This window comes from Crocuta crocuta, unplaced genomic scaffold (assembly GCF_008692635.1).
Source record: "Crocuta crocuta isolate KB4526 unplaced genomic scaffold, BGI_CrCroc_1.0 scaffold271, whole genome shotgun sequence".
NCBI lineage: Eukaryota > Metazoa > Chordata > Mammalia > Carnivora > Hyaenidae > Crocuta > Crocuta crocuta.
In genome coordinates this window covers 3755216-3770344 of record NW_027527824.1, presented here as the reverse complement: position 1 = coordinate 3770344, position 15129 = coordinate 3755216, and the positions used below count along the sequence as shown (strand labels likewise).

At 46.6% G+C, this 15129-nt stretch overlaps 1 protein-coding gene across 1 annotated transcript in view; it reads left to right on the top strand.

Moving 5' to 3' along the window:
- The window catches only part of POU2F3 (POU class 2 homeobox 3), a 61003-nt gene extending 52525 nt beyond the window's left edge, over positions 1-8478 (top strand). Inside the window, exons 11-13 of the mRNA XM_077777776.1 lie at positions 5058-5124; positions 6424-6556; positions 7529-8478. Coding sequence (XP_077633902.1) covers positions 5058-5124; positions 6424-6556; positions 7529-7568 — 240 coding nt within the window. The 3' untranslated portion in view covers positions 7569-8478. The remainder of the gene's footprint in view (positions 1-5057; positions 5125-6423; positions 6557-7528) is intronic.
- The last annotated feature ends 6651 nt before the right edge of the window (positions 8479-15129 follow it).

Genomic DNA, 15129 nt, shown 5'->3' with positions numbered 1-15129 from the left:
GGAAGGTAGTTTCTTCTCCATCCTGGGGAAGATGGCGGTCAGGAGTTGAGAGGGGCGTACGATAAATAAATAGGCAAATAGATGCTGTGTGTCACATAAACATAATATAAAGGAGAATAAAGAAGGATAAGGGGAATGAATGTAATTATGAGGAGACGCTTTTTTAATAGAGAGGTCAGAGAGGACCTCCCTGGTAAGGTGACATTTGAGTAGAGCCCAAAGTGTGGAAAATGAATGAGGTATCTAGAAGAAAGAGTGGTCCAGGCAGAGGGATCAGCAAGTAAAAAAGACCTGGCATGTTTGAGGAACAGAAGGAAGCCAGTGTGGCTGGGGCAGAATGAGGAAGGAGGCGAGTATAGGAGGGGAAATGGGAGACGTAACGTAGAGCAGACCACTCAAGGTCATGGAGGTCACCAAAAGTTTGTACGAAATAAGCCACTGGAGAGCTGTGAGTGGAGAAGCCTGAACTGGCTAATGTGGAGAATAATCTATGTGGAAAAGAAACCCCAGCGAGGAGAACTACAGTAACCAGGCTGAGAGTAGAGGAAGCTTGGGCTAGGGCGGTAGCCATGATGGTGACAAGAAGTGGTTGGATTCTGAATATACATCAGCCATGGAGCCAATAAGATGTGCTGAGAGCTCAGATATGGAATGTGAGAAATGAGGCCAAGATGAATTCAAGGGTTTTGGTGTGAGCAACTGGTTGGAAGGTGCTCTGCCTTTTTTTTTTTTAAGATGATGAAGAATGCCAGAGGTACAGGTGTGGGGGTTGGGAGGGGGAATTAAGAATTCGGAGCTGGTCAGATTAAGCTGGACATGCCTTTTAAGGATCCGAGAGGAAGTGTCAAGTGGACAGTTATGTCTGTGATTCTGGCTGTCAGGGGGAGAAGTCAGGGCTGGGAATAACTTGGAAGTTTGGGAGTAGGAGATATTTTCTCCATCCAGGGAAAGATGGTGCCTGGAGGAACATTCTTCTCCTTTATCCCTAGGGACGCTAGAGTTGGAAGGGAACAATGCCACAGTCCTCAGATCTGTCAGCACTCAAGGATGGGTGAGACTCAGCCTTGTCTGGAGTGGAACACAACTGTTCCATCAAAACGTGTTTCATTCTTTCACCAAACATTCCTTGAGCATCTACTATATAATGATCTTTGTGTAGAGTTCTGGGGATACACAAATAAATAATACCTGTCCCCTGTCCCAGAGGATCTCACCACCTAGCAGAGGAGACAAAGAAACAAATGATAAACAACATGATAATTTCTCTAGGAGAATTTAGGAGTTACAGCTAACAAAGCCTTGCAAAGGTGGTGGTTAGAGAAGGCTTCCCCAAGGAGATAATTAATACCTGAGCTGAGTCTAAAATGACAAGGAGTGAAGAGGCAAATAAGTGTGGGGTGGAGTTCTCCGGGGAGGGTGGGGGGGGGCGTGTGGGAAGTATAAGAACAGTAGCAGGAAACAGGGAAAGTTTATGGCATGTTCCCGGAACTATACGTGGTGCCCTGTAAAGGGAGGTCGAATGATGAAGCTGGACAGACCAGCAAGGGCCAGACTGAGGGGCCTACGTACAATGCTAAGGAGACGGCTTGGAGAAGTCACTTAAGGATGCTGAGCAGGCCACTGACACAGTCAGATTTGCTCTTTAGAACGATCACTCCGAGCGCAGTGTAAAGGGTGCAGAGAGTTTGAGAGACAGAAGACTGGTTGCAGGGAGACCAGGTAGGATGTGGCTCCAGTTACCCAGGAAAGAGATAATGAGGGCTGAAGCAAAGCTAGGGGCAAGAAAGAGGGGGAGGGAGAGAGTCAAGAGATAATGAGAAGGTGGAATTATTGGGTCTGGGGTAATGAAATGGAAATCGGGTAGGGGCAGGGAAATGACGAAGGAAAGAGAATACTCTGGGCTGCCTCTCAGCATTCAGGTTGGGCTGATGGGCCAAGGGATTGCACCATTGATGGGACAATCAGACACTGGAGAAGGAGCAGATTCAGGAGTAGGAAAAAGTGATGCTTTCCCTTCTTTGCATCATTATAATGTCGAGTGAGGCCTGTGGGACCCCCAAGTGGGACTGTCCTTGGGCACTTGGAATGATGGGTCTGGAGGTCAGGAGAGAAGGCCGGGATGGAGGTGTGGATCAGGGAGTCATAAGCATAAGGTGGTGGTTGATATCCTGGGGGAGGAGGAGCTCAGCTATGGTGTTTGTACAAAGGAGCCAAGAGAAAAGTCTAGAACTTAACCCTGGGGAATGCCAGCAGGTGAGGGACAGGTAGGGGAAGAAACTAAGAAGGAGGAGCCAGAGGAGGCAAGAGATTGCAGTGAAGGAGATGTGAGAAGCCCTGTAAGAGTGCTCTGGGAGCGCAGACAAACGCAGACGAGAGACACTCCAATCAGAATGGAGTCTGGGAGGGCTGCCCCCTAATTTGTTCTTTAAACAAATTAAGAATTAGTAAGAACACCATACCAGGCAGGAAGAACCATCTGTGAGAAGGCACGGGATTATAAAACAATGTGCTGCATTTGGGGAATCACAATGTTGCCATCTGGCTGAAGCTAAGGTTCAGGGACTAAGTCAGGTTGATGAGAGCTGGCTCATGATGGGCCACAGGTACCAAATTACCCTGCAGGTGGGAGAAAGCAATGCAAATGTTAAGTTGGAGGCAAAGGATATTCATTCGTTGTTCTTTTCTTAAATATTTATTGAGCACCTACCATATGTTTGGCACTCGGACATGGTGGTACACAGGATGCGTATGATCCCTGTTCGCAGTCCAGCAGGGAAAACAGACACTAAGCAAATGCTCTTTGTCATGAAATCTCTAGAGGAGATGGAAGGGGATTTAGAGGGACCTAACCTGGTCCCGGGTGTCAGGGGCTCCTTGGAGGAAGGATGTTCAAACTGGCAGCAGAAGAATGGGTAGATGTTAAGGGGGCTCGGGGGTGCACAGGGAGGACAGAGCTTAGGGAAGAACATTCTGGGCAGAGAAAAGAGTGTATGCAAAGGCCTTGAGGCTGGGATGGGTAGGAAGGAGGAAGCATAGAAAGCTGGCATGGGGTGGAACCCAGGGGATGAATGAGTGTGAATGAGGAGCCTGGAGTGGTAGGCGGGGGCTAGATTATGTCAGGCGTATCAAGGAAATGGAACCATGTCATAAGAACATTGCAATCTTTAAACATGGGGCTTTGGGAGGTAGGTTCTCACTTTGGTCCCACCCCAACCCAAGACACCCACATGGAGAAAAGCAGTGGGAGGCATGGGGGAGCTGGGAAGGAGCCTGATTCATTCTCTTCATTCAGCCTTTATTTACTGAGCACCTACAAAGTTCTAGACACTGTAGTAGACCTGCACAGGCATCACCCTGCCCTTGTAAGGACTACAGCCTAGTGGGGGGGAGGGGGAGAAGATGGTAAATGAATAATTACATTAATGCTTGTGATGTTACAGAGGCAGCAGATAGAGAACATGTTCTGACCCTATCTTCTCCTCAGGCACAGTCTCTTTGGGATTAGGACACAGTTTCTTCTGCTTCTGATATGAAGTGATCCTCAGAATATACAGTTAAGCAAAAAAACAAAAACAAAAACAAACAAAAAAAACCCAAAAAGCAAAACAAAATGGTGCAAACCAGTGTGGGCAGAATGCTAGCGAGCGATTATATAAAAAATTAAAAAGGGGGAGCCTTATATGCATCTGCTTGCATATGCATAGCCTGCCTCCAGAAGGAAACAGAAGAGGCTGGTCACAGTGACTAAACACATTATTTATTTTCAAACAACAACAAATGTCTTGGGTGTGGCAGTAGGGAGGAGAGGAGGAGAAGAGGGAGAGAAATCATTGATAACATCTCTTACCAGGAGGCCCCACACCTGTCTCCACCCTTCGTGGGCCCCCAGCCTACTGAGGAGGCTCATTGTAAGAGGGCAGGAAAATGAAGAGAGCAGGACCGGAGCTGATTAATTGGGAAACGAATACATGCCGCATCCTGTTGGGATGAGATGATCCGAGCTGGGGAGGGGAGGAATATCAAATCACAGCTCCCTGAGAACTTCCTTCCAATGTCCTTTGAAAACATTGATTGGAGCTTCCCCTGTCGGCAGGAGAAGAATAAAGGAAAGTCAAGGTGTGCAGATGTCAGCTCAAATGAAGAGGTGACCAGTGTCCAGAGACAGTTGACAGCTTCCTTTCGGGGAGGAAGGGAACTAATACTTAACAAGCCTGGTACTCTTTGCCAGGCATTGAGTTGGAAGCTTTATGGACATTATCTTATTAAATCTTAATTAAAAGGAAATAGAAGGGAGGTATTACCTCTGTTTCATGGATGAGAAAACCAAATCTCAACGGGGTTAGGTAACTTGCCCAATGTCACATGGATAGTTATGGGGGAGCCAAGTTCTCATCCCCAGATCTGTTGGGCCCTGATGTCTGTTCTTTCTATGACATCCTTTTCCAGGTCGTGCTAAGGCAGTAATTCTTAAGGGGGGAGAGTCCTGAAACGTAAGGAGGTTTAAACTGAATGATCGTAAGTCCCTTCCCAATCTCCAAGTTGGCAATGTTGTGAGGTCTCCAGGGGAAAACAAAAGTTCAGCTCCTCCTGTTTGCTTCGAGGAGTGAATGGTCCACCCGGACACCAGGCCAGGAATCCCGAAACAGGGTTGTTAGGGCCGGGCTCTGCTGTACTGAGCAAAGGGATCTCTTAGAAAAAAAGAACTAGGCACCGGCCAACCAACAACAGTGTCTGTCATAGCGGGGAGCCAAGCCCTCTGCTCGGCAGCTTCACCCTGGCAGTGCTGAGGTCACCTCGTCAGGGGACACAGCGGGGAGGGCAGGGCCCGGTGTCTGCAGCAGGGAGCTGGTGCCGGACCGGACCTGGAGCGCATGCTGTATGTGGTCCAGAGGCCTTCTTCTGGAAGCGGGGGACAGAGTGTAGGTTTGGAGCTAGGCAGTTGGCACGGATGCTGAGTTCTACTGTCTGCAGTCTGCGGCCCCGCACCCTGGCAGAAGCACTCAGGATTGGAGAAGGGAGCAGACCCAAGACACTTACAAGCTTCTGTTGCCTTCCAGGTCTCTCCCTCTGGGTCTCTGGGCCCCCTCTCTGTCCCTCCTGTCCACAACACCATGTCTGCAACAGGTGAGCTTTACTATGGGGTTTCTTAATAACTCCAGAATTCCTTTAAATAATGGGACGGTAGACCTGAAAGGTGACTACGTCAGCATTCCTTAAATGTATTTCGATGGCTATTAAAATCTGTGCTAGAAGAAGGGTTTTGTGATCATGTAAGTTTGGGAAATGCTGAAGAAGCAAAGTTTTTTTTTTTTTAATGTTTTATTTTCTGAGAGAGAGAGACAGCATGAGCAGGGGAGGGTCAGAGAGAGAGGGGAGACAGAATCTGAAGCAGGCTCCAGGCTCTGAGCTAGCTGTCAGCACAGAGCCTGACGCGGGGCTCCAACCCACGAACCATGAGATCATGACCTGAGCCGAAGTCGGACGCTTAACTGACTGAGCCCCCCAGGCGCCCCTGAGGAAGCAAAGTTTAAAACTAGTGTTTGCTTTCTGTTTTAGCAGCCATCCTTTCTCAGCACCGGAGTGCATTTTACATCCCTGAATGAGCTGTAGAGAAGGCAGGGTTTTCCAAACCAATATTCTGCAGCACTCTTATTTTTCAAAAAGTACCTATAGCCTTTCAAAGAACTAGGAGAGTGACCATATGTCTGCATGTGCCCAGGACAGCCCCAGTGTCTGCCTCTTGTTCACACATAATCAATCAATAGCACTGCTGCCCCCTCTTCAAGGTATCTTGGCTTGCTTGGATGCTGAGATATCTGTCCCCTTATTCACGGATGCTGTTTGGGAAACCCAAAAACGAGCATCCAAATCTGCTCTTTTACAGAAGACAGAAATGAGTTTGAGGGGAGCGAAGCCAGATGCCACAGGTCAGAGCTGCTTAGCAAATGGCCAGGGACCGAGGCTTGCTTGGACCTCCTGTGTCCTGGCTGTGCTCTTTCTAGGAGATACACGGGTATCTTTCAGTGGAGATGGGGACACGAGAGAGGCTGGCGATCTTTAATTGCGCCTTCAGTTGCTCTTTCCCTCCCCTAGTCCCTTTCTTCTCTTTCCTTCTTTCCTCCTTTCCGAGCTTTCTTGTTCTTTCCCCCCCACCCCCACCTCTCAGTCTGGGGCTACATACGCCCGGCCCAGGGTGTGTCCTAGAGTAGGATGATTTTGGCATCTGTCCCTTTTGCGTTTGGCAATTCTTGGACTTGCAGAACCAGCCACGCCGCTCTCCAGGGCCGGGCGCACTGAGAAGAGCATTTANGGGAGGGAGGGGGAGGGACTTCCTTGGGGATACAGGTCTGAGGGGCCAGGCCACGAGGTCCCAGAACCCAGCACCATTATTTTCCCCTTGTTTTTGCCTCTCCTCGTCCTCAGTAACGTCATCCTGTTCCCCTGGGAACAGCAGCGGACCTTCATCTCCTGGCTCCGGACTCCACGCCAACAGCCCCACTGCATCTCAAAATAACTCCAAAGCAGCAGTGAGCGCCTCCGGTTTTAACTCTTCGGGGTAAGGCGGAGGAGAGAATACCGAGACATTCCAGCGGGGGCCAAGGGACCGTGCAAGAAGTTGGGTCGATCCTTTGGGAAAGAGCGCTTGCCACTTTCTTGGAGAGGAGAGTTGGGGTGGCGGGGCGGGGACAGCGTACACAGCCAGGCTGGACCGTATCCCTAGAGAGTGGGCTTTTAAAGAGAAGCTTCGGCCAGTCAGCAGCCCTGGCAAGAAGCTGATGTCAACAAAGCCAGTATTTCCACCCTCACTGGGAGGGTGGAAATTTCCAAACGCTCCTGTAAGAAAGGGCCAGGTCCTTCAGTGGGCTTAGGGGCGCTCCACTTCGTGCCGGGAGCCCTGCTCTCGGGGCATTCTGATGTGAGCCGGAGCTGTCAATGTGGTAGACAGAATAAGAGAGGGAAATATTGCCGCCACCCCCCACCCCCCAGCTGATCTTGGGCTCCCACGTGGGATACAGTGAGGGAAGCCACCCCTGGGGCCAAAGAGTCTGCTCTAAAAAGTATTCTCAGAGCAGGTGCTTTGAGAGATGACTCTGGATTCAGAGCATAGAGGCGTTTGAAAGTTAGGTAGTACCTTGCCAGAAGAGATGAATCGACTGGTCCGAACCCAGGCCACTCAGCAAGGCAGCCAGGTCTTACTGGCCAATATTGTTGCACACACCAGACTTCTGGAGGTCTTCAAACACTCCTGCTAAAAAAATAAGGGGGGGAGGGGAAACCCATGTAATGTACATGTTTTACAGTGTTTTGAACTAGAATTCACATACTCTAAAATTTACCACTGAAAGTGCAATCCAGGGGGTTTTAGTGTAGTCACAATGTTGCATAATCATCGCCATAATCTAATTCCAGAACGTTTTCATCACCCTGGAGAGAAACCTTATACCTGTTAGCAGTCACGGCCCATTCATGTCTTTCCTCAATCACATTAGCACCTTTACGCATTGACTTGTTTTTTCCTTCCTTCCAGATCTTGGTACCGATGGAATCATCCCACCTACCTCCACTGAGACCAAAAAGTTTCTCCTAATCCACCTGGCCCTGTATTCCCCACCAGAAGGAAGGGAATCATACCTTCTGTGTATGGACAGATTACTGTCAGAAGAGTGAAAGAGAACCCCCACTATCGACCCAAACTCTTGCTTCTTCAGGAGTGAGGGCCTCCAGAGATCTAAACTGTGATTGAACCATGTGCTGACTCTCAGTGCTCTTGAAACATATGGGCCCCCCCCTCACTGTTTACCTTTTTTACCTTCCTTCCCTGTGCTCCCGTCTTCCAGTTCTAAATATTTCAGACAGCTTAGCTGTGGCAGTAGTCTTCTGGAGAAAGGACGTCTTGCCATTATTTTCCAACGCATCCGTGGGACTCTCAGGGACAACCAAAGTTTGCCTGGTGTGCCAAACAACCCGAAAGAGAGATGACGGTTTTGACCCCAAACTTAGCCACCGCCTCTGAACCGATTCTAAAACCCAGGAGTGCTTATTCCTTCTCTTCCTCCCTGTCCTTACCTCGGTCCTCTCTCCCTCCCCACCCCGGCTGCAGAAGAAAGAACACAAATGCGAACACGTAACAATTATGTTGGCAAAATACCTGTATATAGCCCTTTCCGGTTTTTGCAACGACGTTCTCTCCTTAATGTGGACTCTTCCAGCAAAATTTTTAACTCAGGTGTGAATTTTGAAGACATCGCTGTAATATTTTATCTTCTTTTTAAAAAAAGAAAAAGAAAGGAAAAAAATGCCAAAGTGTGAAATACTGTGCTAGCTTCCACAAGAGTTCCCACGTGAGCTGGGAATCTGTTGACTTCTTGGGAACATTATCTCTAGTCTCCTTCTTTGTGGGCCAGTGTGTAGAGATGTAACATGAAAGCCATTCCAGAGATGGTAACTTTTTAAAAAAAAAAAAAAAAAGACTGTATATCCAAGAAAATGTTGAGATTCGAAGGAATCTCTCTGTTCTTAAATAAACTTGTATAGTTATGATATAAACGATTCTACTACTGATAAGAGGTTTAGATTATTCTGTGTCTTTTGTTGAGGGGGGATATGAATGTATATGGTGAGATGAGATGGGAGAGCACTTGGCTGGCTCAGTAAGTGGAGTGGGCAACTCCTGATCACTCTTGAGCAGTGAGTTCAAGCCCCACAGTGGGCGTAGAGATTACTCACAAAAAATGGGATGGGACAATGCTTCAAATTGGTGCATTACATCTGTTACTCCCCATACTGATGCTAAAGATGACCTACATTAACACAGGGCTTTTAAGAGTTCAGAGTTCTTACTCTTTCTGACAGAACTACCTTGAGATCAGAGTAGCAAGAAACTGGTTGCCTCATTTTATAAGGGGGCAGAATCATCATCGGAGAATAGTAAGGGGGAGGTTTAAGGCCAAGTCATCAGACTTAACAGGTGGAGGCAGAGGCTGAAAAGCTCATGTCCCAGATGTCCTGAAGGTCAATTATCCAGTATCCACACTAGAAAGCAATAGATAGGAAAAGCAAAGCATAATTAAACAATCAAATATATGTGGCTTTGGAAATGCACTGTGACTTTTGAAAACCTGGTGGGTTTTCTTAGGTTAATAAAAATGTAAGTAGTTACCATTCCTCAGGTTGACAGTGACCTGTGCGAAAGGGAAGCGCTTCAAAACTGTAATGGCTCATGGGGGAGGGGGGAGGGGTGACCAAAATTGGGATGAAACATTTGTTGCAAATAATATCCAAGTGGGGAATCTGTATGTAAATAATCAAGACTTCACTGTTTCTGTTGTTTGAATGGGCCTTATATTAAGACTATTCTTTCATACATGATGCTGGAGAAGAAAGCATATTAGTAGTAGGTACTGCCTCAAGAAAAGTTCCCGTTGGAAGTGGCTATGTATGCAGCAGAGACAGTAAGAGGAGTCTTCGGCACTAATTTTGAGTATATAAAAGGACCATTCTGCCACCCATGAGCCCTTGTGTACATCCCTGTGCATTCACACACAGGCATGCGTACACTCTTTGTATACTCATGGGCGCCAGAGCTGACCCCTTCTGTAGCCATCCTGACTACCGTGACATCTTATTCAGGTGAGTGCCTAGAGTTAATATTCTGCACTGTCCACAATGCTGGTTTTCATCCATTTCACCTTTTTTTTAATTTTATTTTTTATTTTTTTTAATGTTTTATTTATTTCTGAGAGAGAGAAACACAGTGTGAGCAGGGGAGGGTAAGAGAGAGGGGGAGATACAGAATCCAAAGCAGGATCCAGGCTCTGAGCTAGCTGTCAGCACAGAGCCAGACACAGGGCTTGAACCCATGAACCGTGAGATCATGATCTGAGCCGAAGTCGGACGCTTAACCGACTGAGCCACCCAGGTGCCCCCCATTTCACCTTTTTAAAAAACTTTATTTTTTTAGAGAAGTTTTAGATTTAGAGATTTCCCATATACCCCTGCCCCCTCACATGCATAGCCTCTCCCCCATTATCAACATCACTCACCAGAAAGTACCAGTTTTTGTTTTTTTTTTTAGACCAAGAATGAACTTACACTGACCCATAATAATCACACAAAGTTCACAGCTCACTCTTGGTGTTGCACATGCTACAGGCTAGGGTAGAAATATAATGATATACACCCATCATTGGAATATACAGGGTATTTTCACTGCCCTGATTCTCTGTGCTCTACCTATTCATCTCTCTACCCCCTACATCCTGGAAACCGCTGATCTTTTCACCGTCTCTAATACCTTTGCATTTTACAGAAGGTCATATCGTTGGAATCACAGTACACACCATTTCCAGACTGGCTTCTTTCACTTAGTAGTATGCATTTAAAATTCCTCCATGTCTTCCTGGCTTAAGAGCCATTTCCTTTTAGCACTGAATAAATAATATCCTATCATCTGGATATCCCACAGTTTATTTATCCTTTCACCTACTGAAGAACATCTTGGTTGCTTCCAAGTTTTGGCAATTATGAATAGAGCTGCAGGGTGTCTGAGTGGTTCAGTCGGTTAAGCCTCTGACTTTGGCTCAATTCATGATCTCATGGTTCATGAGTTCAAGCCCTGCATCAGGCTTTGTTTGGTTAACAGCCATTGATTAGATGTGTCTTTTGCAAATATCTTCTCCCAGTTTGTGATTTGTCTTCGAATTATCTTGATAGTTATCTTTCGCAGAGCAGAAGATTTTAATTTTAATGAAGTCCAGCTTACCCATGATTTCTGTCCTGAGTTGTGCCTTTGTTGTTGCATCTAAAAAGGCATCACCATACCCAGGAGCATCTAGGTTTTCTTCATCTAAGTGTTACCTTCCTGAAATTTTACATGTTTTGCATTTTACATGTCTGCCTATGATCCATTTTGAGTTCCTTTCCGTGCAGGGTGTGAGGTCTGCGTGCAGCTGCATTGTTTTGTTTTGTTTTGTTTTGTTTTGTTTTGTTTTGTTTTGCATGTGGATGTTCGGTAGTTTCAGCACCATGGGTTAAAGACACCATCTTTTCTCCACTGCGTTGCCTTAGCTCCTTTGTCAAAGATCTGTTGACTCCATTTATGGGGGGTTTCTTTCTGGGCTCTCTATTTGAGCACAGTTTTTATGAAAGAAATACAGAATTGTAGCCTAACTGCTCAGCCTTCAGTAGCTTCCATTGTCCATTGTCTTGGATAATTGTTCAGCAGAGCCAAACCCTGGAAGCAGGCACTGATTTGCCTTTCAGAGCTGCGTGATTCCCTAAAATCCCAGTGAAGTTCAACCAAAGCTTGGTTAGCTTCTTCAGCATATAATTAGGCACAAGGGAATCGAAGGGCAAAAGCCAGTCGTTGTCCTGGGGGAAAGAAAGAGAAGAATTGATCCTGCTACTTTGCAAGTTTTCATACTTCAATTTTTAGTTGACTGAAGACTGGTGGGCCCTGCCATGGGCTCCTAATTCTAAGGACTTTTGGTGCAATTCAGAGAATGAGCTTAGCCTCAGGACTCAAGTGAGGAATCCTGAAGCTAAGTTTTCATGGCTCAGTGCCTCTCCTTCCTGCGCATTCTGTGTGTGCCTGTCATAACTCACATACTGCATTTGCTGATTCTTCTTCTTCTAGACTGTGGGGAGCTCCCTCTAGCTGAGTCTGTCTCTGTTTCTCTCTATGCCCATGACTAACACTGTGCCTGGTACATAATGGGAAATTACGATTTTTGAAAACTAAATTTCTTTCTTTCTTTTTTTTTTCAACATCTGAATAACTTCTAGTGCCCTTCATTGAGGTTAGGAGCTGTGAATACCGAATAGTACAGTGTATGTCTGTAGGGGATTCTTGTCAAGTGCAGAGCCATACTGCCTGGGTTCATACTCATATCTACCTCCCACTAATCATGTCACCTTGAGTGAGTTCCTTGATTTCTCTGTGCCTTAGTTTCTCACCTATAAAATGGGGATAACAACAGTAGCCATCTCATAGGGCTGTGAGAAATGACTAGTTAATATTTGTAAAGTGCTTGGCACAATGCCGGGTACATTAATAAGTGACGTCTGCTATTAGTATGATTATAAACACAATTGTTGTCATTATTATTCAAATAAATTGGTGGAGAGCTTCCTGTTCCTGTTCTCCATTATAGCCCAGAACTTTTGTGGGGGGCGGGGGGATATCGCTGTTCACGAATATCTGATCTGGTAAATCAAGGGTTGCGGCCAAAGATATATAAATTAGTAAATACAATTCCAGGTAATGAAGCTTGAACTTGGACTATGAATTACCCTAGGATAAAGGCTCCATTGAAAGAACTGGCACCTTCCTTATCCCCTCAGCCTTTAGACCCCTGAAGCCTTTTAATAGTCTGTTCTTTCCTGGAAAATGGTGGCAGGAAGAAGTTAGTTCCAAATCCAGATACTAGAACAAGAAGAGGGGCACCTGGCTGGCTCAGTCGGAAGAGTATATAACTTTTTTAAAAAATGTTTATTATTTTGAGAGAGAAGGGAGTGAGGGGAAGGGCAGAAAGAGCTAGAGAGAGAATCCCAAGAAGGTTCTGCATTGCACTGCACTGTTAGTGCAGAGCCTGACAAAGGGCTCTATCTCATGAACAGTGAGTTCATGACCTTAGCTGAAATCAAGAGTTGTATGCCTAACTGACTGAGCCACTAAAGTGCCCTGAAAGCTCTCAGGGTTATGAATTCAAACCCCACATTGGGTGTAGAGATTACTTAAATAAGTAAAACTTAGAAGAAGAAAGAAGGAGGAAGAGGAGGGGAAAAAGGAGAAGAGGAAGAAGAAGGAGAAAATACTGCAGTGATTGTAAGCAAATGGGGAAGAGTTGAGATCCGACTACTATCCGTTTAGTGAAATGGATACTTCTGTCTTCTCTTTCATCAGGTTCTCATTACCTCTTAGCTTGTCTATTCTTACCCACGTGAAGCAGATGGTCTTCTCCAGTTTGTCTTATAGTGATTTTAGTTGCGTGTATAGCAGTGATTCTCAATTTTGGTTACACAGAAATCACCAGGAGAGCTTTTAAAAAGATGGATACCCACACAGATTCTGATTTACTTTACAGGGTGCGGCCTGGAGATTTTTAAAAGCTCCTCAAATGATTTTATTGTGCCATCAAGGTTGAGAACCGATGCCCAACTGTGCATACAAATCACTGGGAACCTTGTTAGCATGCAGTTTTCATGTTGGGGTTCAGTTGGTCTGGGGTTAAGGTCTGAGATTCTGTGCTTCTAACAAACTCAGGAGATGGAGATTGTGCTGGGCTAGGGGCCACACTTTGAGTAGTAAGGGCTTGATAAAATCATTCCCTTGCCTAATAACATCATAGACTTCTTGTTACCCACATAATAAGATGCCTCAGCCTGGCATCTCAGTCTGGCATCAGAGTCATTTAAGGCCCTCTGACAGCAGTGGTTCTTAAATGTGACTAATATCTGAATGACCCATGGGGAAATTTTAAAAGATATATATTCCTAGGCCCCACACTAAGCCTACTAAATCGTACTGTTCAAGGTATAGCCTACAAGGGTATTTTGAAAACACTTCCCAAGTGGTATAGAAGATCAACAGGGTTTAGGAGCCACCATATGCTTCTAGTACACTTTTCCAGGTTCATTTCCCATTCATTCAACCAGCAAACATCTATTACACCTGCCTCCTACCAGGAATTAGAAAAACAAAGATGAAAACAGTTTGATCCTTACTCGTGAGAGATTGACAAGATAGACGCCAAAACTAGATTATTAACTACTCCCCAGCCGTGGTGTAAATGCTCACACTTCTACGTATCATCTTCTCTTTTCAAGACTGTCTGGGCCCATTGTCACCCATCCTGATAAACCAAACCATATGCCCCCTTTATGCCATTTAATCCTCCAAACTAGTTTGGTCATCTCTTCCAACTTACTTCCCTTGGTATTAAAATAGATCTCAGAGAAAGGATTTACCCCAGTGTCACAACAACAACAACAATGAACATTTATATAGTGGCTTCCTTGTGCCTGTCATTGTTCTAAGCGCTTTACACAGGTGTGTAAGAGTCTCACAATAGCTTTATAAGATAGCAATTACTATCCCCGTTCTATGCTTGAGAAAAGGGAGGCACAGAAAAGTTAATTTGCGCAACGCACAGAGTCAGTAACCAAGCTGGGTTTATTTATTTGTAAAAAAATTTTTTTGATGTCCATTTATTGTTTTGAGAGAGACCGCGGGCACAAGTGGGGCGGAGAGAGGGNCCTGCTCACGCTGTCTCTCTCTCTCTCTCTCCCTCCTAGAAATAAATAAAAAACATTAAAAAAGTTTTTAATAATAATAATAAAAAAAAGATCATGATCTGAGCCCAGGTGGGAAGCACAAGTCAACCGAGGCACCCAGGTGCCCCAAGCCGGGTTTATTTTGAAGCCTTATACTCTACTGCCCAGTTGGTGACAGGGCTATAACGAAAAGGAATCAACTTCTAATTCCCAGGCCTGAGCACTTTCCTGGCAAATTAACTGTGTGCTTGTTTCACAACTGAGACTCAAGCGTGAGGGCAGCGACTACGTCTTACATCTCCCATAGCGCTTAGTAGGGATGCGAGCCCTCAGCAGGTGGTCAACCACTGATTATTGGATGGGCTGTCCCAACATGGAGGGGACGGTAATTATCGAAATAAACAACAACACGCAAACACGGGCCACAGCCTGCAGGTCTCACGTGACCACCAGGTCACACACCGCTATCCGCTCCCCCCCCTCCCCCCGGCCCTGAGCGAAGGAGGAGGACCCTCCGGCACCCTTCACGGACGTCCCCCTTCCAGCTCGGGTTCTGCGCTCCGTCCTCCCAGCCACAAGGTGCCCCCAGACCCCCGGCTCCTCTTCCGCCGCCGCCAGAGCCTCGTCCTCCTTCCCTCTTTCCGCCGCTTCCTTCTCCGGGGATCCGCGCTCCGAGCTCTGGGGCCGAGGCGCCCGAGGCTTCCCGGTGCNGCAGCTCGCCCCGGCCACGCCTGCTCCGCGGCCGCCAGCCAGGTGGGCCCGCCCCGCGCTCCTCCTCCCGAATGTGGCCCTGGAACGGGAGGAGCGACGACAGGGGCCTTGGAATTGGGAGCCGCGTCGGCCATCTCAGTACCC